Source organism: Lichenostomus cassidix, chromosome 9 (genome assembly GCF_008360975.1).
Source record: "Lichenostomus cassidix isolate B80296 chromosome 9, HeHo_3.0, whole genome shotgun sequence".
NCBI lineage: Eukaryota > Metazoa > Chordata > Aves > Passeriformes > Meliphagidae > Lichenostomus > Lichenostomus cassidix.
The window spans coordinates 23906340-23932596 of NC_139490.1; the positions used below are offsets into that span (position 1 = coordinate 23906340).

Sequence of the window (26257 nt, forward strand, 5' to 3'; positions counted from 1 at the left end):
TTTTAACTATGCTTGAAAGTTACAAAGATCAAACATTAAAGAACATACTTTCTTAGGAAATTTTCCATACTCCACATTTTGCAACCGCAGCAGAGCCAGCTCTCTGCAGGCCGGGCCCGGGGCCAGCCCCGCGGTGACCGGGCGGGGAGGGCGGGCTGCAGGCGGGGCGAGCCGGGGCCCGGCCCGGGGACACGGGGACAGGGGGCAGCGGGAGTGCTCAGCATGGCGCAGTACGTGAGGGGCTCGGCCGTGGCCGTCATCCGGCTCCGCAACCCGCCGGTCAACGCGCTCAGGTACCGCCGGCACCCCGCGAGAAGCGCCGCGCCGGGGCTGGGGGAACCCCTTGGGAGCGGGGCGGGGGATTCTCCGATTTCCGTCCTTTTCATCTCATTCCCCTCTCCGTGCCCCAGTGAGGCTCCCCCCGGTCCCGGGGCTTGCGGCCCCAGAGAGCCTCTGCCGGGACTTCTCCTACACCGCTCGGTTCCCTCGGGCGGCTCCTTCAGAGGGAGCTTGGATCTCGCTTTGCAAAAACATGCTGAACTTTGCCATAACTTCTGCTCCTTCTTATGATTTCTAGTTGGAGGGTTCAGCAGGAGAGGTGCCAGGCTCCTCTCTGTCATCTTCCCCAGCAGCTGTTTAAAACTTTGCCTATTTCTCATCACCTTCCAGTCTTAAAACATCAAGACACTGCTTACAGCAAGACATAGCACAGCAGTGTTTGCTCAGCCTGGAGTGCCTCCAGCGCTGCTTGGTGCAAGCTAATTCTCCGATTTCCTGGTTTAATTGCCTACCCCACACACTGCTCAGCACTTGCCTGGCAAATCCCTGCGCTGGCCAAGTGTGCACGGGGGTGAGGGCAAAGGGCTCTGTGGAGACCAGGTGTGGTTCAACAAGCAGAGCTGGGACCAGGATTAAACCCAGCCAGGGCTATCAGAAGGCTATCATCTGCCCTTTAGAAATGATTAAGGAATTGACCTCTAAATATTGATCTGGGTCAAGAAAGGTCCCATGTGATCTCAAACATGAGCCAGTGAAAAAGTCAAACACCAATCTGTAGGAGCCTCTGGAATTTTAGTTTTCCATGTGTCTTGAAAAGGACTTACATGCTTTTTCAGCTTTACATTTTAGTTCCTTTAGCTCTGAATGGCATGTAGAACCTTTCTAAGCAGCTGTAGTTGTTCAGTAAGAGTGACCATAGTGCCTATTCAGTCTATATTCATAAGCCAGAAGAAAACCACTGCAGCTGTGCTTGACTTATAAATCAGAAAGTTTGTTAAAAAGAAGCTGGTGAAGACAAGTGAGAGCATGAAAAGGAGATGAAACCTGCTGCTCTTCTGAGCAAAGCTACATTGTAGCTGGCAAAGCTCACTCTTCCGTTGCAACATGCTTAGAAGCGCAGTAAGAACATTTTCACATGCTGAGATAATTACCATGAGAAACTTGGAGAGACTTGCTGCATTTAGATGAACCAGATGTGTACGACTCCCAGCACTGTAAGGGTGTAAGGCACCCTTTGGACCTCCTGCACCCAAGACCAGTCTTAGAAAACTTCCAGGCTGTGCTCACAATAAACTTTCCACCCTTAACATAAAAAATACAAAATACAGAGCTAAAGAATTATAGAATTGCTGAGGTTGAAAGAGCTTTAAAATCACTGACTCCAACAATTAACAGTAACAGATACATGGATAAGGAACCTTAACCCCCCTGTTTTGAGTAGTCTCGGAGAAAACCCAAAGTCATCTCTGCTTTTGAACAGCAGTTGCACAACAACTCCTTCAGGACAGACCTCTGCTTTTGCTGCCCTTTGCCCCGGGCCCCGCAGTGCCCTTACAGCAAGGTACAGTTCTGATACACCAGGGGTGACAGATGTTGTGGTTGTGGTCCTGTCCCCCAGTACCAGGAGGAAGAAGGAAGAACCTGTCAGACTTCAGATTCAGTAAACTACAACTTGAGACATGTCTGTGGTCCTTGGTGGCATGCCAGGATAATACTTCCCTTAAAAGAAGTCCATAATTCTCACACCCTATTCTCACACCTTGCCATTAGGTAGTTTTTAGCTGACCTGACTACAGCTAGGAAAGGCAGAGCACACTCTGATGCCTGGGTGCTCCTCCTGCTTCTGCACATTTCTGTACTGGACCACAGAGAGCAGGTCTGTGACTGCTCTTGGTAATATTTGGCTGCACAGGTGGTAGCAGGCAGTGAAAGTTACAGGCAGGAGCCATGTCCTGCAATCCTGAAAATTTCATTTCACAGCAGGCACAGATGCTTTTTAAGACTGGTGAGTTTTTCTGCTCTGCTCCAGCCTCCCCTTAACTCTCCCCATTATCCATTTCACCCCTCCTGGCCATCACACTGGCCATTAGCACTTTAGAAGCAACTGGTGGGCAGGAATTTGCTTTTTCCTGTATGACACCATCCTCTGCTGTGCAAGTACCTGAGGGCACTGCTTTCCTGAGCAATGTGTGCTGACTTGAGAGTCTGGCAGCAAATTTGGCTCCCACACAGACTCCCCTTTAAGCTAATCTTTCTCTCCACCAGCAGAGGTAGCATATGCCAAATTTGCTTTGTTTGGAGAGTTTTTTCCTGGTTTGCAGAAGTTCAGTATTCAGAGATGTGCATTTATGAGACCATGGCATTGAGAGAAGGGATTTAGATATGCAAAGAACTGGGAGTCTTGGGGAACAGAAAAACAAGACTCACAAGAGAAAGGATGGTACCCCTTCTCAGCAGAGGAGGCTGCTGGCACTGGGAATTAGAAGGACTTTAAGGAGTATTTCAGCATTTGAGCTGACAAGGACAGAAAAGCTCCAGGGAGGATAGGGGAGGATGTGCAATAGGGGAGCTTATGTGTGGGATGCTATGAAGTATGACAGTGTAACAGGTTTGATTGGGAAAGGCACTCCCTGGATGCCAGGATTGTCCTTCTGACCCTGATCACCATAAAAAACAGAAAATGTAAAGGAGATTAGAGAAGCTGCAGTTTCAGACAGACAGCAGTGAGGGGAGAATGTGATTACCCATGTTGGACTGGATCAACACCTCATCGGGATGAGATGCAGGGAGAAAATTCTGGGCTGAATAAGCATCTGCTTCCTAAAACAACTATTCTAAAATTCTACCAAAAGGATGCCATTCTGGCTCTGGCCTTAATTTACGTGCATGGCTGTTCAGGTTGTATTAGCAACTAGTCACGCAACAACTTGTGACAGCAGCTACTACACAGCTGGATCTGACACTGAAGCAAGAGAGAGCAGAGCAGGTAACTCCAGCACACAAGTCCTCAATTTCAAGAGGAGAGTTATGTAAATGCCCAGCAGTTAGTTCAAAGAAAAATACTGCAGGAAGCTATCCAGAGGACAAGGAGCCTGTGACAATGGGAGAGCCTGGACTGTTGTTGTTCAGGTTTGGGATTTTCAGGTTTTTAAAACTTATTAGAAGCCAGGAAAAGTACAAAGGGAAAGGACCAGACCTGAATGTTTTCCATAAACAACATTTTCTGCTGTTGGATTAAAGTCTCACTTCTTTAAATGTGACTAGTTAAATTTTCAGGATTCCCATATATATATATATATTTTTTTTTTTTTTTTTTTTTTTTTAATAAAAAAAATAACATTCACAAGCCCCAGCTAAAAGGTGAAACAATTAAGGTAAATATTAAAACCCTGTTACAAATCCAGCACATCACAGTCACTGCAATGAGTTCTGTAAAATAAAAACAACCTGGTGTGGTAATCTGCAAGAATATTCTCTTACTCTGGTGTGCACCTGCTCTTTAACAGCGCCTGCTTTGTGCTTCTGAAATCTGTAACACTGAATCACCTAGTCAGAATCACCTAGTCAGAATCACTTTTCTTGCAATCAAAATAGTATCCATGGTGGAGCTGACTGTGTGGCATGGAATGCAACCTTGGAATGCATGGAGGGAATTTTTGCATTGTTACTGCCACATGAATGACACTATCACAGTAATGAAATACTTATGCAAATTATAGTGACTTTTTGTTTCTTTAATGCTCTAGCAGTTTGATGTTGGGATTCTATTCTCCTGAGTATTTTTATAATTCTACATCATATATTTTACTACAGTACTTTAATTGAAAATTGCATCTTTTAGTGCCAGTTATAACAAGTGAGTGACAAAGCAATGCAGTGTGTTGGACTGTGATATATCCAAGGCAAACTTGTCACTCCATCTTAGGAAAACAAGAAACTGCAAAAAGTCTGATTTTCTTTCCTTTTTATCCCACAAAAATACCCACTGAGAGAAAGTTATATGGAAAGATAAGAGATATGTATACAAACACCAAGTTATTCACTAGCATAAACAGTCCTGTAGGGTTAATAAAGGTGATGTAGGGATCAAACTGGTTTTGTGGCAGCCTTGATGACTAGTTTTTATTTTGGTAGGAGTATGTTGCTGTAAGTGCTGAGGGCTTGTAACTGATTTCCTCCATAAAACCCTGAACCTTTCCATTTGCTGCAGGCAACCCTTTTAGATGGGCATTTTGCATCTGCTGATCACATGCCTGGAACAGACACAGAAATACTGATTACTTCTTGTCTGTTCCTGACAGGATTGTCTATACAATATTTGCAAATTAGTAACTTCACATTTGTTTGGATCATGGGACATACTTTTTCTCCCTCTTTGCACCATGGTTTGTAGAGTGTAATGACATTTCCTAATGGCTTTCCCAGCAATCTCCCAGCCCACTCCCACCTGGGTGAGGTTGGTATTGCTGTGGCCTGGGTCTCTACTGATGCACAAACAGAACTCCAAGAGCAGGGAGCATTGGGTGTATCCTGTGAGTGCTCCACAAATAGCAGCAGCCACAGATATGCCAAGGGGAGGGAGATAAAAAACAATTACCATATGAAAACATATTTAGTATATACAATTTGGAAAGACTCTCATAATCTGCTACGTGGCGCTACATTCAGTGTAAGGACCTTTACTGACTCACCTCACAGTTTTACTTTAGCATGGCAAACTTATTCTCATCTTAAGTTTCAGCTTCCAGAACTGTTACTAACATCAGACTTCAGAGTTGTCTTTGATGTCTGGATTGGGAAACTGGTACACAACTGTCTGTTCTCTCTCCAAAAATAACACTTTTCCCAATCTCTGATGGTCAGCTCTCTGGGCTCCCACTGACCCTTCTATGTAGCTCAGCCTTATCCAGGCAGCAGATGGTCCTTGAGACCCTCCTAGACAGCCCATCCCAGCCAACAGCCCTGTTTGATAGACTTTGCTAATGGCTTCTCTTAATTTTTGATTTTGAAGGAGGAATATGCAGAGGATGTCTGGCAGTCCTTCACACAGCTGGCTTACAGGGCTTAGACCTTGGGTTCCCAGGTTTCCTTTCTCAGACTATGGATTATCACATGAATGCTGCAAGCACTGCCCTGTAAAAATGTGTGTGTGCAGGAGTACAGTGATGTGTTTTTCATCTACTTCACAACAAGCTTCCTTTTTAGATGAAATGTCCTCAAATACATAGAGAAACATGCACAAGATGAGCATGCCTTGGGCCTTTCTATTAGTTCTGTGTAATTAACAGTACACCTCTCCATTGGGCATCAGCAGAGTTCTGCTCCCTTCTCATCACCACCGAGGTTACACGTGGAGCTGGGCTCATGGTTTGCAGAAAGTCTAGGAAAGATTGCTGGTTCTATACAGGGCAGGGCAAGCATGGATGATACTTCTTGGATATTCCTCCAGCCTCCAACTGCTTGTGGCTCAGATTTTCTGTGTCAGAGGCATCTCTACACATACACAAAGAATAGTGTCTCACAAACTATATACTTAAAACAGTGTGTATATCAGTATATTTTAGTATCTAAATTATATATACACAAAATTTGTCTTAATATTTCTATTACTAGAATGTTAATGCTTCTGTTTTTACCTACTATTCTCTATTGTTACCACCTTCTAAAACAGACTATGCTCTCCATGTCCATCAACACAAACATATATAAATAAGCTTTAAAGAGGCAAATTGAAAGTGGATATACAGCTGGGCCAGACTTTTTAAATATCTGATTTGAAAAAACACTATTTATGCTTCTGCAGATCCATTTCTAAATTCTTTGTTAATTCTTAGCTGGCTGCATTTACTGTTGGTGTTTGCAGAACTACCTGTTCAGATGAGTCAAACATGTTCTGTGTAGTGTTTCATGCCCAAATTCCCTTTGACAGGACCCCACATGAGTTTAAGTCTAGACTTATGTGCAGATCTTCACAAGGTGAAAGCATTATTAACATCAACAGAGCCTCTGTCAGGTGTTTGAAAGATAAGTTTTTTATCCCTAGAGCTCCTTTCAAAAAGTTCCCAGATTATCAGTGGTTTAGCATTAATTACTTTTAAATTACGCTAAACTGTTTTCCTGAAAATCTGAATGTTTAATTCATAAAGACATTGTCAAAAGAACATTTCCCTGTGATGCTTGCTGTGGAAACAGCAGTGTCATAGCCTGAAGTTGACTCTCCAAGCATTGACTGACAGGTCAGCAGTTAGCCTGTTGGATTTGGGTGCTTGTCCTTGGGAGGGAGGGAGGCCAAGGGCAGGATTCACCTGGAGAGGCCGTGGCACCAGACAGGATACTGGACAGACTGTTGGACATGGTGCTCATTTCCACTGGGCTGCTCGGTGTTTATAACACAGACCTCTTGGAAGGGGATGTAGTTGATGGTTACTGAATCTCTATTTTATTTCAGTCTGGCAGTTCTCCAGGGTTTAGAGGATGGGCTGAAGAAAGCTGAAGCAGATCCCTCAGTGAAAGCTGTTATGATTTGTGGTGAAAATGGGAAATTCAGTGCAGGTAAGACATCAAACAGAGCCTGAGCAAAAGAGGAAACACTCTCCACCCATCATATCTGAAGATTCTCTGCCTCATAATACTGCTGAGAAAAATCCTGATTTGGCTGGAACTGGCCACAGGACAGGGGGCTTTGCCTATTTTGCTGTGCCACAATTGACATGGTGCACATGACAAGCTAGACTGTCCAGGCCAGAAATAAACTGGTCTGTTCGTGCTGAAATGAGGGAGAGCTGCTCAACTCCATAATATTCCGGTGCTCCCTTAGTCTCCAAAGCTTTGTTTATGTAAAATCTCTGGACCATTTTCTGGTCCAGTGTATGAAATGTACCTGGGGTGGGGCAGTGGCCAATAACAGATCTTCTCCAGTTCTAGAAGCCTGAAAAGCTAGGGAATTTCTGTGGAGCTCTACATTGCTTGTTAGCAGTAATTTACACAAAACTACTCCAGGCTCATTATTACACCAAAGATGTTTGCAAATTTCTGCAGTGACTTCACGACCCATACAAAAATACTCTGTATTTTTGTACTCAGCCTTCCCCAGAGCTCTCTGAACAGGATCAAGGATCCAGGGCTGCTTGAAGGTGGTTCCAAAAGGGTTTGATCCCTGTTACCCACTCTCCTGCCAGCAGCATTGCTCTGCAAGGACTTGGGCGGCTGTCAGTAGCTGTGTCCAGTGGCACAGAAGGAAGGATTTTTCCAGTCACCACCTTGACCGCTAATTCATCCTAATCTCTTGGTACTCCCTCAGGAGCTGACATCCGAGGATTTTCCTCTCCAAAGAGACATGGCACTGGCCTGGGCCCCATCGTGTCTCTCATCGAAAGCAGCGAGAAGCCGGTGGTGGCAGCCATCGAAGGCGTCGCCTTGGGAGGAGGCCTGGAGGTGGCGCTGGGCTGTCACTACCGCATTGCACACGTGAAGGTAACACACCCTGAGGGCCAGAGGGGCTGCTGAAGGCGTCAGGAGCCACTTACAGGAGGCACGGGCAGAGAAGAGGGACAGGGTGCCTTTCTTGGGACCCTCTGCCCAGAGGAGAGTACCTTCATAGCTATAGGGTACAAGTCTGTGTGTTCAGACATCCTTCACCACCACCCTTGATGTACTTTCCTAAGTCTTACTAACTAATTTTGAGTTGTTTCTAAATATAAAGCTGGTTTGTAACAAGAAGGATAAGATGGCTGCATAGAAACTTCAGTAACCAAACGTTAATTTGCCCTAGGTTTCATCATCCATATTCTGATGCAGGCAACTGTATCTTGCTGACTCATGCAGCGTGACTTTCTCTTATTTATTTTTTCCCCAGCCCTTCTGCACTTCTTTCTGTTCATGGCCTAGTTTCTACAGGTAGCTGAAACTCAGCTAGCATGGAGCATTTATGGTCAGATTCCCCATGAGCTCTGGGTCCCCAAGGAGCACTTTGACCAAAAGACAGCTTTAAGAGTCTTAAGGAGTGATCTGGGGTTTTCTTCTTCAATCCCCTCCTTCAAAGTTCAGGAGTGCTGAACCACCTTTGAGCAGTACCTGTCTCCTTGTAGAGACTCCTCAGTGACAGGGCCATCCCCTCACTTCTGCAGTAAGTCACTGTTTTTCCATGGCAGTGTGGCATAAAGATATCTTCCACCTCACCCTATGTGCTACCTAAGGTGAGGGCCATGGAATCACAGAATCATTAAGGTTGGAAAAAACCTCCAAGATCCCTAAATCCAACCTTTGACCAATTACCACCATGCACACTAAACCACATCATGAAGTGCCATGACTACTGGAACTATAAGCAGTGGTCTTAAAGTAACTCAAAATCTCTTAAAAGCTCAATAGAAAATGGGCAAACTATTTTTTTAAAGGCAGCAAAATATAGATACATTTGTTAAGAGAAGACACCCACGCACTTCCTGCTGGCCCTGACTTCTCTGCTGTGACTCTACCAGATGTCAAATGCACCAAGAGACAGCTAAAGGAAGATCAGGGAAGAGCTCAGCGATGTCCAAGGCCAGGTCAGATGGGGCTCTGAGCAACCTGGTCGAGTGAAATGTGTCCATGTCCATGGCAGGTGGTGAAACAAGATTGTTTTAAGAATCTTTCCAACCCTTTACTACACTTTCAAGAATTAGAATAGGAGGTGACACACCAGTCAGTGTGCCCTCCAGGAGCTGGTAACAACTACTTGAAAGCATTGACACGTGTCAATCTGGGGAATGCAGTTGGCCCCACAGCTCTCCCCCAGTGCTGAACTAGCACAGAAGTCCTCTGAAAGGTCATGTTTTCCTTGTGCATTTGTACAGGAATTCTGGAAATGGTCAAGTGGGCTTTTTTCTTAAATATTTTATATGGCAAAAAGCAAGGATGAAGTTTCTATGTAGAAATTCTGAGGCTTCCTAGAGGAGCAATGTGACTCACATCTCTTTGTCTTTCCTCTGTATTGCTCAGCTTGCAATTATCTTTCTAATACTTTCTACTCTTTCTAATCAGATTTATTGTTGAATTTTACTTCATTTTAGGCTCGGATGGGTTTGCCAGAGGTCACCATTGGGTTACTTCCAGGTGCTGAAGGCACTCAGCGACTCCCAAGACTGATTGGAGTACCAGCTGCTCTGGATATGATCACTACAGGTAACTGCTATGTCTATATAGAAGAATATGGCATTGACTCATACCACCTTGGTCTAAAACAAAGATTTTTTTACCTATACTTGGGTTGAAATTCAACTTGCTTCCACCTATGAGGGGATAATGACCAGATGCACAAGTCATTTGATCAGATGGAAAAGAACAAAATTGCCCATGAGGCTCCACTGTAGTCACCTTATTTCTCTTTTTTATCACAGGAAAACACATTCCAGCAACTGAAGCACTGAAGCTGGGCTTGGTTGATGAAATTGTGGAAGAAAACACCATTGAGGCAGCAATCCGTTTGGCAAACAAAGTGATTGGTGAGGAACAAATTGTAGCAGTGCCAGGAAATAATCGGTGATGTTTCAGGGCTGAAAAGAGTCAGAACAAAGCACACCAGTTTGTTCCAATTTATATGCTCCATTCTTGAGTTTTGGCATCCATGTAAGATAGAATTCATTGCAAAGTTTTTTCCTGTTGTCTGAAGTGAAAAAAAGCAAATGCTGGAAAGCTGCAGAAATTCAAGTAATTTTCAGAGAACAGATACATATCAAGTCCTCCTGCTTTTTTAATCATATATCCAAACTCACATGCTCCTCTGGGATGCTGCACTCTGCAGGTTTTGGGGAGTAAGTGCTCTTTCCATATATCATTCTGAATCCCAGCTGGCATTGCCTGCATTCTGGTTGCACCATCCATAATGGCTGAGCAAAAATAACTTTCCCCCTATATAGGAGGGGCTGGCACATCCTCAGACCAATTTAATGATCCATGGTCTGTAAGTGACTCTGTCCCTAATCCTTTGGGTGCCACATAAAAAAATGGCCTGTGCAGACTGGAGGAATGGGGAGAAATTTTATTCGCCATCTTAGAAACAACAGAATCAAATTCACTGGAGTTAACTTAGGAAGAGGATCATTCCTTGTGCAGCATGAGAGCATTGCCTTGAGAGAAAACAGGGCATTTTTCCACTACTAACCTCCTTGTGCTTTTGGAACCTGACCACTGGATTTCATCTGGGACTCTGTCACAATGAGATGGAAGTAAGACAGCAAAAAACCCTTCCTCCTTTGATCACATGGCCTTTACAGACAATGCTGTTCCAAGCTGAGGTGTTGTTTTTGCTCCTCCAGTTCTCTTCACTACAGACAAGGCCCCTTCTCCATGCTAGAAGCTGAGGCAGCCTAAGCTTTGTCCTAGATAACAGTGCACCATATTTTAAGGTACATCAAAGTATGGACTGTTCTTAAATATCAGTGTCTTGTATACTTCCCCCTCACCTTGAGATGTACCACACAGGTGCCAAGGTGTTTTTTGGCTGAGTTTTCTATAGCAGATGCCCTTCCTTATCACTGTATTCATCCTACAGTATATTCGGGCTTCATTCTCTAGTGCAGAATCAATGACATAAGCAGTCCTCTTTTCTCTTTCCTATATGTCATCAGACTGAATATAAGATGGGTAATAAGATGGATAATATAGCAAGAGATGGATGATGTACTTCACTGCTGCTTCTAAGAATAACAAAGGTAGTTTGGTTCACTGAGTTTGTCTGTTTTGAGTGAGAATTCTGTTTCTCCATCTGTTGAGAGAGTAGGGAAATATTACCATTCTCCTAGGCAAATTAACCCAACAAAGAGTGCTCCCTGTGATGTATCCTCTGGGCTCTGAATGATGCCTTGCACAAGATCTAAAGCAGCACTGATGGCAGCAGCAGCAGTGTGTCATGAAATGAGTAATGGATACATTGCTGGAACTGGCAAACCAGAAAACATTCTGGATTTCAACAAATGCTGTGTGCAATCAGGTGAAGTTTAGCTATTTGCATGCTTGTTTCTTCCATGACAGATGTTGTGCAGGGGCTGACAGTTGTGAAAGCCAGCTTCACCTTAGAGGAGACCCCCAAGAAGGAAGCATTGACCACACTATTTCTCAGGGGAACTTGCTCTCTGGAGCTTGTGTCCACTGGCAAATTCCTATTCTTTAGCTTCATCTTCTTTGGAAATTGTCACTACTATTTTTTTTTTTTTTTTTGGTGGAGTTGTATAAGCATACAAGGATCCTGGCTGAATGTTCAGCAGATAGCCTATCCCAGTCTTGCCCATTATTAGATTTTCAATCTGTTTATTGCTGGCTTGAGTTACCTCAGCAAAAATGAGTAATGTCATTGATGGTGTTTCACATCACACTATATATCTACTCCCACAGGACTTTAAAAATGCTTTCAGACTCTTTCCAACAGCTTTACTGGCATTTACAGTACATGTTTTAATAGTGAAAACACTGGCGAGCCAGCTAATCTATTTCCTTCCTGCTTGAAAAATTTCTCATTAGACCCCGCAGAAGACCATGACAAGTTTTGATGCACCGTTTACCCTCAAGTTATCTAATAATTTGAAAGATTGGTGTACCCAGAGCCTGTATGTTCCTTTTGAGTCATTCCTAGCTTTGGCCTTTGCCTAAAGTTTATAATTTTCCTGTCATACAAAGGCAAGGCAGCACTTTCGTTTTTCTCCATCAAGAACTAACAGGGCTGCAGAAGAGATGACAGTCTTATATGGTTGGTGTGGGGTTTGTTCACATTGAGTTCTGTTTTCAGTGAATGTTTTTTAGATAATCTTAATAAAACCAAAGAGAATGTACCAGAAACACCCCAAAAAGCCATCACAGAAGTCCACTGGCTTTGTGTGGCATGCAGCATTTTGTTTCTGATGAGAATTTTTTTTAAACATAAAGCTAACAGCTGCTGACTACTTACAGAGCAGTCTAGCTAAATAACTAGTTTTGTCACCACTGGAATTTCTATTCCTGGGAAGGCTGTACTGCCAGATAAGTCTCAAAGAATCAATTCAGAAATAATTTTCTTCTAAAGCTTTCTCAGCGCTGGAGCTGCAGTATCTCATGTCAAGAGATCAGTCTCAAATGACTGCCTTACTGTATCAGGGGTCCTTGATTACTGTTGTGATACACAGCTGACAGAGCTACTTTTACGTCATGTTGAGGGAGCATTCTCATCCATACATTTTTATAGATTGTTCCTAATGAAGAACATCTTCAAAAGATGCTCTGAAACAGTAAGTGGGTTTAGGAATACACAGAGGCAATTACTGATTCTGCATTAGATTTTTCATTGAAAACCAATATCTATATATTGCAGATAGGAAGTGAGAATAATTCTCTGACCTCTCCAGGCAAGCTGGCTTCTCCAGGCTAAAGAAAACATCTTCACTTCTGAAGGCATTTTTAAAAAGAAACAGACAGGAGCTAAATCCTTGGGGACAAGGAGAACATCCTTTCATTAAATGTGCTTGATGATCACTGCAGTAATCCGGAGCTGCATTTCAGGCTTTTCCCAGCTGATGGCATCACAAAATTGACAAATGGCTGGAACTGCGGGTGGCAGGCAAGCAGCTTGCAGCTCATCCTGCCCACTTCTTGTTGGCCTGCTCTAGTCTTCCTCAGCTGGAGGAGGAATGGGCTTCTGGCCTCCACACAGCAGGTTTTGAAGCTCTCCATATACACCCCTTGCTTTCTGACCACATGTGCTGATTGACCTCAGAGCACACCAGTACCAGTGCCTTGCACCAAAGAGCCAAGGAAAATCAAAGCAATTTGGAGTAGCTCAAGTCCCCCAGGTATTAATCTGTGTGGAAAGATGATGAGTTTCTGCCTGTAAGCCACTGGCAGTTGCTGCGGAGGAGGCAGTTGTTCCTATCGAGGCTCATCAAAGCCAGGGGCGGAACAGATGCAGGTGGGTAATTGAGCCCTTGATATGGAGGCTGGAGGAAAGGCTTTCCCTTACAGCTGCAATGCCCTTCCATGAGTCATCTCTGCCAAGATGCACAGTATCAAGACATTTTAATCTCTCCCCAGAGCTCAAGGTTCTGGCTGACACCTTCTTTAGACAGAGGCCTAGCAAAGTGTCCTGGGCACAAACAGAGTTTGTGAAGGGTCTGACATGGCCTGGACTTGTCTCTGCCAGCCTGAGGGGCAGGGACCAGGCTTGGCTTTATTCCTCACAAATTCACAAGCAGTTCCCTGCACGAGGAAGAACATTAGGCTTGTCCTGCCTCTTGCCTGTGCCACCCTGCAGTATCCCAAGGGTTTACAACTCTGGGATGATACTTCTTTATTTAAATAACATAATATTTGATACTGCATGCATACATGGTGCATTTGTGGATAGAAATTTTAAAGACTTGATCTGTGCTTTGTGCCACCTGGACTACAAGCCTGGTTAAACAAAGCAGGAGTCTGTGCTAGCTCCTGTGTGTGGATGATGCTTTTCCTGCAGCACTGTGTCTGACACTGTTCATCATCTTCCTGCTGGCTTGATTTCAGAAATCAAGCTGCAGGTGTCCCACACTGATCTCTTCTTCCCAGCTTTGTATTCTGTTAATTCTTTCCTGTTCATAAACATGTCCTTTATTCTTATTAGCATTGCAGGAGCTATGATATTGCAGAGGTGCTGTTGAAAACCTATTTAATTTGCAGCTAAATAAGAGTTTTATTGCAGGATCCTGAGTTACTTTTTTGAGTCTGAGGAACTGTCTCCTGTCCCACATCAGTATTTGTGGTTACAGGTGCTATTTGCTGTCTGAAGACCAAGCTTAAAGGCTCCCAGTGTTATTCCTTTTTTTAGCAGTCCTTTCCACTGCATGTCATATGAAGTCCCTTGATCTGCTCAGTCTTCCAGCCATCAGACCAACTTTCTGGGACAAGCCCAAGCTTGTCTTGTGGTGGAATGAAACCCACTATTTAAGTCCTAAATAAAGAACTCCAGATAAAGAGCATTTCTGAGTTAAGAACTTAGATTTATGGGAAAAAATATTCCAAACTAAAGGAACATTATCCTGACTAAATCCTGCAATACTGGCTGATACAAATTATATCCACTGTCAATGTGAAAACATTTTTATGAACTCAGATTACAAGGGAAGCTACTTACACAGTGAGTGTTCATCTTTTTGTCCTCATTAAGAGGCTTAATTAAAAAACCTGAGCTCTGAAGACCTTTACTACAGAAAATTAATATATTAACTCTTCCTGAAAACTTGTATTTCTGTTTCTCCTAAGCAGTGCTCAGTCTTGGAGTTAGAGCTAGAGTCAGGACATGTTCCTCAGGCAACCATGCCTGCAGTGCCACCATTATTCCTGCTCTTCAGCATTCTCTGTAGGATTTCCTGAGTCTTCTGCTGACACATTAGCACTTCCCTAGCTCAGTCAACAGGAAGAGGAGGGGGAGCTGGATGCAATACGATGCCTTGGAGGGAAGTGTGCCTCCATGGCAGCGCTCCTCCAAGAGAAGAGGGCAAGGAGATGCTGTCCCCAGAGAGCTTCAGCAGAAGGTTCTCAGCCCACCAGCCGACTTTGGTGGCAGTCCTGGCTGCTTCTGGGAACAACACTAGCAATCCATGCAATGACATGCTACAGTTAATGATCTGGATGTGGCTGCTATGACAAGCAGGGTCTTTGTCAACAATTTGGGATGTATCCCCTGTGTTGCAATACCAAGGGGATACATCCCAAATTGCTGATCTTGTTCCTCCATGGTCTTTACTGAGCCAGCTGCCATTAAGAGCAGAGAGACATCTGAGTATGGCCAGGTCAGAGTCTGGACTTACAAAGAAGACAGGGAATTTTGGCATCTGAAATGTAACTAAGTTCTCTCAGTTAAAATCCTTTCTAGGTATCACCATAGCAACATTTTTCTGTAATGAACTTCCCATATTTGTGTGGTCGTTTGATTCATCCCTTGCTGACACAAACATGAACTCTCCCTTGTTATTCACTTACTGCTCAGCTCATGCTGAGTGAGGTCTCCTCTTGGTTAGCTCCGAAGTGAATTGAAGGGCTACTTTAGTCAGGGAAGAGCTGAAGTCAGGGTGTATTTCCCAATCTCTTATCAATGTCTGGGTCAGGACTCTGGCTGGAATACCTCTGGCTAGTGTCAATTAGGTGCTGAATACTAAACGATATTGGAGGAAAACTTTGTTACTGAAGCTTATAGAAAGATCCATATGAATGTGGCAGCTGGAGAGGGAGAGAAATGGAAAGTTAGGGCACTCTGAACCTAAGAAAAGGAAGAAGGTAATTGCTTCTTTGAAACTGAAGTCTTACTTCTTTGAAGTCTGAGAAGGGACTTGAAAATTTGTTATCATCAGAGCAAACAGAGGCAAGGAGAAATGTTAGATGCTTTAGTTCTAGAGCCAGCTCACTGTGCCATGCAAGCCCTAATGCAGTGAAATTCAGAGAAGCGGCAGACTGCCTTCCCAAGCCTGTGAAAAGGGGTGGAAATCTGTAGTCTGGGAAGATTACATCAGAAAAGATGTGGATGCTTTGTTCTGTAACTCCATTTCTCTCCCCCAAGGTCAGCCCTTGGGACACCGCAGGCTCAGCCTGAAGGCAGTTCCCGCACTGCCCAACATGGAAGAGTTTCTGCAGGAAGCTCTCGTGAAGGTGAAGAAGCGGGCGCGGGGGTTCCTGGCTCCGGAGCTGTGCTTCCAGGCCGTGCGAGCAGCCACCGAGAAGCCCTTTGCCGAGGGAGTGCGGCGGGAGCGGGAGCTGTTCGGGGTGCTGCTGAGCTCCGGGCAGGCCCAGGCGCTGCAGTACGCCTTCTTCGCCGAGAGAGCCGTGCGCAGGTGGGCAACTCCGGCCGGAGCCTCCTGGGGCAGCGCTGCCCCGCAGCCCGTGCGCTCAGCCGCCGTCATAGGTAAGGGCAGCGAGCTGCGGTGGGTTGTGAGCACAGCCAAGAGCTGAGCTCAACGGGGACACCGCTGGGACCGCGCTGGCAGTCCCCAGCAGTCACTCACACCCATCGCACCCGCAGATACTCCACACACATTGGTGAACTTGACACCGCACTGGGAAGCTCCAAATGCAGATAGCGACTCACAGACCACTAGATTAGTACCTGATGCCTCCTCTTTCTCTGGAAGAATAGCGTTTTCTCTCTTCACAGACAGCTTCGTGTGTGGACCATAAGCAGTCTGCTCCCTTTTAAACACCCAGTCCCGGCTTTGCTCCGTGTTAGAAGCAGGTTTGTGTGATATTCTCCTCCTCCTGGTCTAGTTCTGTACTGCAAGTGCATGTGCATAGAGTCACTCAGAGATGTATTAATACAAAAATGTTTTGACAGCTGTATTTTAAGAAGATTTCATCTCTCTGGGATCCACTCCTGCCATTTTGTAGCCCAGCAAGATAATGCCTTCAATTAATTTTTTATAAGAGCAATTTAAATAAAACCTTCGATGCACTGCTGAGATTAAAAAAAAATATCTTTCAGCTCTGGCTGTTGATAGTAGCACTCAAAAATGGTTAGACAAGTAATGGAGCACTTGGAAAACATCCATTCTGTTTCAAGGAAATCTCACCAGATCAACTCTGCCTTTTTCTGGGTGCTTCTCAGGGCTCCTGAAATGACAACTCATTTCAGGCCATAGAGGGTTTTTTTGGAAGTTCTCTTCATTAGCTGCCATGCTATATTTTTAACAGAGATAGGTTTTTAAACATTGCTCCACAAACCCTGTGAGAAGCATCTGCGGCTGTTAAAACATTCAGGTAAAAAGGTGTTAATTTATTGTTTACTCTGTTACTTGACGAGCACAGGACTTTGGACACAGTCAGTCCTGCAGCGTATGCTTTGACAGGAGGGCTCGTGCTGGAGTTTGTAGGAATGACCAGGTGACCAGGAGGGATAGTCTCTGCTCTGTGCTGCTAAGCCATGCCAGAACAACACACTTGCAAAGATCTAATCACAGTGACAGTTTAGCCAGAAGGGCTGTTAGAGCTGAGCTGCCTATTTTGGGGCTGTAACTGAGCTAGAGGGAATTCTGAGGACAAATGCAACCTCTATTTGAAAGTTTCAAGTAGAAATATAATCTGTATTTCATTTCCAAATGCAACTGACTGGGCTGCATCTCCCACCCATCAGATAAAGCATTTGCTGCTCATCTCTGGACAGATTTCTGAATTCTGAGCTGAAATTGCCCCAGCTTACCCCCCAAATTTCAGTGTTTTCTTAGCTGACTACAAACAATGCTGAAGTTAACTCCTACTTCTGCAGACTACATAAACTAAGTGCTTTGATACTTCTACTGCAGAGCGCAGTCTGTCACACTCTGGTCATTTTAATGACCCTAAACTTCTCCAATTTTTCAACACTTCATAAAATGTGCATAGCCAAAGTGGTAACAGAATTCCAGGAGTAATTAGACCAGGACCAGATACCAAGATATTCCTTCCTTGCTCCTGCTTAGGATGCCCAGGGTAACAGGCAACCTTCACATTAGCCACGTTCAACATATTCCGTTAATTACCTACTGGCAGGGAGTAGCTGCACTGCAGGGATGGGGAACCAATGGCAATAACACCTCCCAGGGGGCAGAGCCACAGAATCTTTGAGGCAGGAAGGCACCTCTGAATGTCGTCTTGTCCAACCTCTCTACTTAAACGGAGTCACCCAGAGCCAGTTGCTCAGGACCATGTCCAGACAACTCTTGAATGTCTCCAGGGGTGAAGACTCCACAATTTCTCTGGACAATCCCATACTAAAAAGAATTATTTACTTATATTCAGATGGAACTGCCATGTTTCAGCTTGTGCCCATGACCTCTGATTTTATCACCAGGGGCCATTTGAGTCTGGCTCCATGTTCTTTACCAGGTACCTTTCTCTCAGGTATTTATATATACATGGGTGAGATCCCCCCAAGCCTTCTCTATCCTGAAGTCACAGCTCTCTCAGCCCTTCCTCATGAGACACACTCCAGTCCCTAAATCATCCTATCTGCCCTTCACTGAACTCTCTGCAATCACTTGATGTGATCTCTTGTACTGGGAAGCCCAGAGGTGGACCCAGCACTCCAGCTGTGGTCTCACTAGTGCCACGTAGAGGGGCAGGCTCACCTCCCTCGAGGTGCCAGCAAGACCCCTCCTGATACAGCTCCATATACCATTAATCTTCTCTGCCACAAGGTCATATTGCTGCTGAGTCAACCTGGTGTCCACCAGCAACCTCAGACCCTTTTCTGGGGAGCTGCTTTCCAGCAGCCAGCCCCCAGAACATACTGGTGTACAGGACTGTTCTTCCCCACATGCAGGACTTTACACTTCTATGTTCCTTGAGCTCCTGCCCACCCATTTCTCCCTCTGGATGGCAGCACAACCCACTGCTGCATTAATATTTACAGTACCTGATCAAGGCAGGCAGGGCAGGCCCAGAGATCATGGCCAGGACCTACTGGAAGTACAGGCAATCAAGCAAAGCTCCCAGGATGGTGGAGGTCCAAGGTAAAGGCAGGAAGCTAGTCTGCAGGCTGTGGTCTGGATCAACAGTGGCCATAGCCACAGCAAGCCACCAAGACTCCTCCAAAGAAGCTTAAGATAGGGCTACAAGCCCAGTCTGATCTTAAACGGGGCTCAGGACAATGGGCAGTGCAGGTGGGTGGAGGCTCCAGGTGTGGCTCCTCAGGGGCATTAAAGCTCATCAGTGCACTCAGACACTCACCCAGACTCCAGCCTTTGCTGAATCACTGGTCCCATCACACAGCCTCTGGATCCCACCAGTTAGAGCTTTCTTTGCTTATGCTCTTGTTCACATCATACTTCATTTCACGTGACATCTCTTTTCTTGGGGGTTCTTGATCACCTCCTTTCAACCCTGATTCCCACACCAAAGTGTCACTGCTTTCCATCACTTTTTTCTGCACCTGCCTTTTTTTCCTTCCTTTGGAAGATTTTCCTCCTATTTTGCCTCTTGATATCCATGAAATTGTGAGTCCATTACAGAGAGGCAGAGAACATGCCAACACAATCGTGTTTTTTCTTTCAGGCTACTGTAACAAAAAGTCATTCTCCAGCCAGCACAATGCTCTACAGTATTTGGTAACTTCACGTTTTTGATCTGAAGTACATCCTTGCACCACCAGAAATCAAAATCCTAGGGATGATTTTCAAGGGACTGACACCTTTTAAAATAGTGCTGCTCATCTATGCAAGTATTGAGTCTACCTAGGTGACCCAGGATCTCTCTATTTTCGCTGCAGAGGGGAGAACAGTCAGAGAAAGATGCTGTGTCAATTTAGGCTCTTCAGAAACCATGCAGATCCCACTTTCCCACAGACAGTGCTTTGCTGTTTCACACACTAAACCCATGTTGCATTATGCTGCTGCTTCCATGTCTTATTGCTGCATGGTGGGAAGCAACTGAAAAGATCGTGTTGACTTTTTCATGTTGACTTTTTGTTTCATTTGCTTTTGTTGTTCTGAACTCTTGGCTCCCACCTCTTTTCACTTTCTCTGGTTCCTCATTACCCCTAAAGAGGATTCTTTTCTCTGTGTCACTTCCAACTGCATCTCCCCACAGCTCCCTGCTTGCCTGGAATATCACATTTTTGCTTGAAACTGATACCCTGAAACAGAGAAAGCAGCAGCCCCAGCCTGCAGCAGCCCATCACTGCCAATTGCTTATTGTTGTTTTCAACAGGAGAACTGGAACCGTTCTTGCATATTTTTACCAGTCTATAAAGGATTATTTCCATTGCCAGGCATTTTTAAGTCCAAATATTCATTATAGTTCAGAATGCTTTCCACTGATCAGTATTTCTGTAGTGTGTGTGACTGTACATGATCTGCCTTGTACATATTTCAATTTCTTTTGTTTTGAAATTTGTTTTTAGAGTCTTTCAATTAATTTTGTATGATTTTTCTTATTCTAAGTACCTCACATGACAGATCAATAATTAACCATCATTATTCACTCAGCTTGCCCAGCAAATGGATTTGTCCTGCCCATATTTGGCCTGAAATTACATATGTGCAAGTGTAGTTTTAATTATATGTCAAAGCTTCATTTCACAACAAAAGACCGGGAGCAGGATGGCTGGGCACTGTTCTTGTTCCTGAAGCAGATTTCAGCCTTTTGGGAAGACGTGCCTTGGACATGAAAACAGTCCCCTGCATGAAAAATGAGAACATAGTGTTTTCATGGTTTGGGGGAAGGGAGAGCACTACTGAGTAAGAAAATGGAACATACAGTAGAAATTCTGGAGTAGTTCCTTGCCGTGTTTCGGCTTGTGTGATCTGAGCTAAGCATGAAACACCTCCCTTTCTCTTTCTTCCACAGCCTTCTGTGTAAGGCCTAATGATTCCCTACAATTTTTTCCTGTTCTAACATATTCTTCCCCAAGATCATTTGGCTTTCTGAATTGCAAAAGAAGAGTCCTCAGAAATGCATCTTTCCCTGCTAGATAGCCAAAGCTGTTCTTAGTTTTATAGCCCAATTTTAAAAAATATTTCCAGGGGAATCATGCTGTGCAAGCTCTAATGTAACAACCCCCTTGGGGCTTTCATTACTCTCTCTGCCAGCTTCATTAAACATCATTTCATACAGGCCATTGCAGAGTTCTGTAGGAAGTTGAGAGACAGCTTTTTTAGGTCAGAAACAAGCTTGGCAAGCTCATATCTTATCTATAAGTCTGTTCCCGTGGCCTAGAAAGTGTAGTACTACAAGCATGTGTGCCTGTCTCTCATGGGATGGCTAAAACCTACATGGAGTACTCATGATGAAAGCAACCAGGGGAATCACCTGGCACCATTGCAGAGCTTCCCTGGGAAAGAAGGCTGGGGAATATCTGCTCGCGGAAGAGGTTTTGATTAAGGAAGAGACAGTGTGTTCATATTGCAAGAGAACTGCTAAGATTTCAGTCATGAGACTGAAGCTGGGAGGATCAGGAGCGAGTAAGACCCAGGATGTGCAGAGCTTGGAGATTCTAGGGAGAAACCCCAGGCCTCCACCCTGGAAAGGAAGATACCTCAAGAGGGAACCATGTGGAACTGCAACCACTTCAGGCTGACTTCAAGCTCTCTAAAGAGAGCCTGATAGATGGGGTTAGGCTTGGGGGGTGAGTTACCCTCCTGCACTGTAGTAAGAAAGCAGTTCCTGTAGCCCACCAAAGCCAGGGAAAACCTGTCCCTAATTGTACCTGCTCCCACATCAAAGGCTCTGGAGAGTGAGCACAGTGGGAGGAGCTACTTGTGTTCAGGTTTTTTCAGTCAGCAAACCACAGATACTGAATTACTAAGAGCTGATTCATGTTATTCTAGTTTTATTTTCAAATTAGTTTTCAACAGAACTTGATTATGAAGTAGCAAATCTAATTTCCTAGAAAGGAACTTCAGCACTTACTTAGGAGTCTAATGATGGTTTATAAGCAGGGTGCCAGCTAGTGATGCCAGTAAAAACTATCTTCTGGTGGCTAAGCAGGGAACGTTTGAAATGTCTTGTGTGCACACAAGATGAAGGTGGGCAGAAACTATACCAAGGGTGTGTAGCATGCAGGAAAAACGTCCTACCTTGTCTGACCTTGGTTGCTGGAACTTGTTTAAATGATGACATAATTTCAGCTCTTCTTTACAAAGCTGCTTTAGATAATTTTTTTAATCCCCTTGTTTCTGTTTATTTGTTTAGCTGACTTTCATTTGTAAACCTGGGATTAAAAAAATCATTTATACAGAATTATAACAAACCTGTATTTTGTCTGGCTGCTGCTTTATTTAGGATATTAATAATCCTCCCTTTCAGAGGCTTCGTACTTGTAAAGCTGGCAAAATTGTGCTGACCTTCCTTTGCTAGTTTGTATTAATTGAGTTGGAAAAGCCTCCACCATGGGAGAGCAGGATCAGTGGTGTGGGTTGTGTGTCACAGGGAAATGGAGATTCATTTAATGTCAGAGGGCAGAGCTGGTGCAAGGGATCAAGCCAGTAATCTCTACACTGGTATTCCTGGGGGCATGAGCTGCAGGTAGCACATTTATGGATCTTCGAGAAAATAATTACAGAATAAATGGATTCTCAGTTACAGGAATTCTGGGCAGGAGCTTTAACTGTGCAGTTGGACAAGGAAGACTGACTTTGAGAATATCCAGAAGTTAGGAATGGACTGTGTTGGAGGAGTTGGAGAGTTCCTGGTGGGCAGAGATGCCTGATATAAAGTGAACAGCAGGCAAAAGGCTACTGATATACCAGAGTGATCTAAAAGGAGAGAGAAGATGTTGCAATCTAGATTAAGAATGCTGTGTTAGTTCCATCCCATTTGACCTGGCACTGAGAGACACACAACACGTCAGAAACAAAGTTTAGAGCAGATCAGCATCCAAGTCTTTACAGAAATAGCAGCTGAAGTTTTTTTTGCTCCAAAGATTACGTGATGAAGCGCAGAGGGAGAAGAGGAGGGAGACAAAGAGGAAGCTTGGAAGGAGGAGGGAGAAACCAACTGTTTGAGCATTGCCGGTGTCAAAATCTCTGGGGGGATGTGTCTGCTCAATGCCCATAACAGACCATCTCACAGGAACAGCGAGGCACTGATACTCTCAGGGTGAAGCTTGCTTTGAACCTGCCTGCAGAAGGGGGTAACAGGGTTGCAGCTGTAACACAGATCTTCTCTCTTTGATCCCCAGGTTCTCTCTCCTAAGCAATCCTGGTTTCCACAGGTATAAGACTTTGCAGAGAGAAGACATGAATCACACAGTCTGTGCACATTGAGTGAATCCCACTGGAATTTTGTAAGCTAGTAAGGATACTAACTTGCTTTTGTGCTACCTCTTTTCAAACATTTAGGCTCATTGAAAGAGCAAATTCACCTTCTTTTTTCACAGTCTTAAATATCTGTTTTCTATGTGTACACCACTTGTTTTCCAGAAGCCTCGACTTTTTATCTTGGAGATACAGAGGAAATGCTACTGTCAAGAGATTAATTTTCTATTCATAGTCTTTGATTCTATCTCACTTTTATCCCTAGGGCTGGGAACAATGGGACAAGGAATTGTGGCTTCTCTGGTTAAGGCCAACATACCTGTGGTAGCCCTGGAGCAGGATCTGGAGTATTTGAACAAGGGAAGAAAAGCTGTGATGCTCCTTTTGCAGCACGAGGCTATGAAAATGGAGGGGGCTGCCCAGACCCTGGATTTCCATAACCCTGCACATCTCCAGTTCACAGTGGACTTTGATCTGTTGCGTGATGTAGACCTAGTCATCGAGGCTGTGTTTGAGAACATGGCACTAAAGAAGGAAATATTCCACAAACTGTCAAAGATCTGCAAACCAGGGACCTTGCTGTGTACAAACACATCAGCCCTGAACATCGACGAAATAGCTTCTGCCACGAGCCGCCCACAGCAGGTCATTGGCACACACTTCTTCTCCCCTGCCCACGTGATGAGGCTGCTGGAAATCATCTACGGCCGCCACACGTCCCCCACTGCCATCGCCACTGCTATGCAGCTGGCCAAAGCCCTGAACAAAGTTGGAGTGGTGGTAGGGAATTGTTTTGGGTTTGTTGGGAATCGCATGATGTATCCATACGTACAACAGGCGGTTTTCCTTTTAGAGGAAGGAAGCAGACCAGAAGCAGTAGATCAGGTTCTGGAAGATTTTGGGTTTAAGATAGGCCCTTTCCGCATGTCTGACCTTGCCGGGCTGGACGTGGGCTGGAGGTCTCGGCAGGACCAGGGCCTGACAGGGCCATCCCTCCCTGCGGGCACGCCAGCCCGGCAGCGGCACAGCCAGCGCTACAGCCCCCTGCCAGACCTCCTGTGTGAGCACGGCCACTTCGGCCAGAAAACTGGCAATGGCTGGTACCGCTACGAGAAGGCTGGGGGCAGGACAGCCACACCAGACCCATGGCTTCATGACTTCCTGGCCCACTACAGACACACCCACCGCATCAAGACCCGCTTTATAGACCAGGAGGAAATCCTGGAGCGGTGTTTATTTTCCCTCATCAACGAGGGGTTTGCCATCCTGGCTGAGGGAATAGCATCAGGCCCAGAGCACCTGGATGTCATTTACATCAATGGCTACGGGTGGCCGAAGCACAGGGGTGGCCCCATGTTCTATGCCTCCACCGTGGGGCTCCCCCGCGTGCTGGCTAAACTGCAGAAGTACTCTGAGGCCCACCCCGATGTGCCCGGGCTCCGGCCCAGTGCCTTTCTGAAAAAGCTGGTGGCTGTGGGGAACCCCCCGCTCAAGGAGTGGATGTCCTACCTCAGCCGGCAGAGCTCCAAGCTGTGATTCCTCTGATGGAGGCTGATCTCATGAAACCAGTGCTTTAATTGCACTGTTTTTCCAATCAAACCCCAAGTGCCACAGGCCCATAAACAAAGTCACAGGCCTTCCTGGGCCTCTGCAGGGAATAACTTTGGCCAGTGATTGATTGCAGTCCCCCACCTGCTGCAGGTCACCGCTGCCTTCATCCATCCTTCTCTCGCAGCCCCAGCCTCACCCGCTGTATTCGCACACTGAGGTCTAAAGGCTTATCTCATTTTGCACTGCCTGCAGGTCATCACAGCTGTACTCCTCTTCCAGTCTGATTTTGGGGAAGGCAGGGAGCAGCATCTACAGCCCACAATGCAAATCATGGCTGGAGCCAAGAAAGTTATGATCACAGTTCTCCCAAGACCTACTGGACCTACCAGATCCTGCTTTCAACCTATTTCCCAGTTTGTACAGTTCTTTCCTGTGCAACCACCTCCACTCAATTCCCTGGCTCTTCTGCAGCCAGCCAGCTGGAACTTGCTCCCTTCCTACTGCTGGGGGGCAGATGGCACAAGGGTGCAACACCTTTCAGAGGTAAAGTCAAATGAAGTGGACATAGCAAGTCTGGGCAGAGAGCAAGGGGCCATCTCTTTCTGTCCCCTGGTACTGTCCCTGCTCCCTGCTGCAGAGGAGACTCTATTAAATGCCAGAAAAGCCACAAATACATCAACTTGACTAACCTGCCCTGTGGTGCTGGCTCATGTCTGCCTTTCTGCATCCAGACTCCATCCTCTGTTGCCATTATCCCCACCTGGCTTTGTCCAAGCAGAAACATCTTCTGGCATCTCTTCACTGTGGGAATATGTTGCCATCACTCCCTGCATCTTGCTTGCCTACAGCTATCAGGTCTTGGGGCTCAACAGGCTCTAATTGACCAGACTGAAACACGGCCTGGCACTGACCAGGATTTCCCATGGGCAGAGGGTGCTCTGAGAAGTGCACAGCACGAGAGCTGTGCACGCAGGGACACAGCTGAAGGCAGCCAGGGAGGTGGCAGATCTCTAGCAAAGGGCAGAGCAGAGGGAGAGGGAGCCAACTTGCTCCAGGCTTGATGCTTTGGGACAAAGTCTCCCATTTCACATGTCTAGCGAATGTATCTTCCAGTCTGGTGTGGGGAATAGGTTAGTCTGTATTCCCTTCTCAGGGACAGTGAATGTTTAATTTTTGCTTTTAATTTAATAAAACTGCTTTGATTATCTAATGACAGATTATATGGTGTCACGTGGGATAGCAGAAAAAAAGCAAATATGCTTGGCTTTTGTTTTTTCCCCATCACTTCTTTACATGGTGGCATTAGATAATTTTCCTATTTGTGGAGGAGTTGGTGTCTGAAAAGCTGCATTCCTCTTTTTTCTAAATATGTCTTATTTTGACCTTTGTCTACTCCCGTCCACCAGTGGGTCAAGGAGCAAGACTGAGGGCAGGAAACCCTTCAGGAGTCACAGGCCAAACCAAGTGCCTGCTTCCAGGGAGGATTTTTCTCCAGGACTGGAGAAGGAGACACGCTAGGCCTAGCAAACTGGGGTAGTTTGCCCCAAATCACTTAAGTGCCACTGCTGAGAGCAAGCCATCTTATCTCCAAGGTGAAGTGCTGCTTCCATGTGAGCAGGCTCCTCAACGTTACACAACAGCCCTGGCTTGCTGGCAGCTGGTCTGTCAGCCCCAGGACAGCTCTGGACACGATGCCCTGCCCGGGCTAACCTCCCCTCTCCTGTGCCTCGTGC

General features: G+C 45.4%; 1 protein-coding gene across 1 annotated transcript; it reads left to right on the forward strand.

Annotated features, from left to right (window-relative positions):
- Nucleotides 1-138: 138 nt before the first annotated feature.
- On the forward strand, nt 139-25734 carry EHHADH (enoyl-CoA hydratase and 3-hydroxyacyl CoA dehydrogenase). Its single transcript, XM_085069971.1, has 7 exons — nt 139-293; nt 6728-6831; nt 7580-7752; nt 9330-9441; nt 9657-9761; nt 15812-16153; nt 23239-25734. The coding sequence occupies exons 1-7, from the start codon at nt 223-225 to the stop codon at nt 24507-24509; spliced, it is 2178 nt and encodes a 725-aa protein (XP_084926097.1). The 5' UTR covers nt 139-222; the 3' UTR covers nt 24510-25734.
- Nucleotides 25735-26257: the final 523 nt, after the last annotated feature.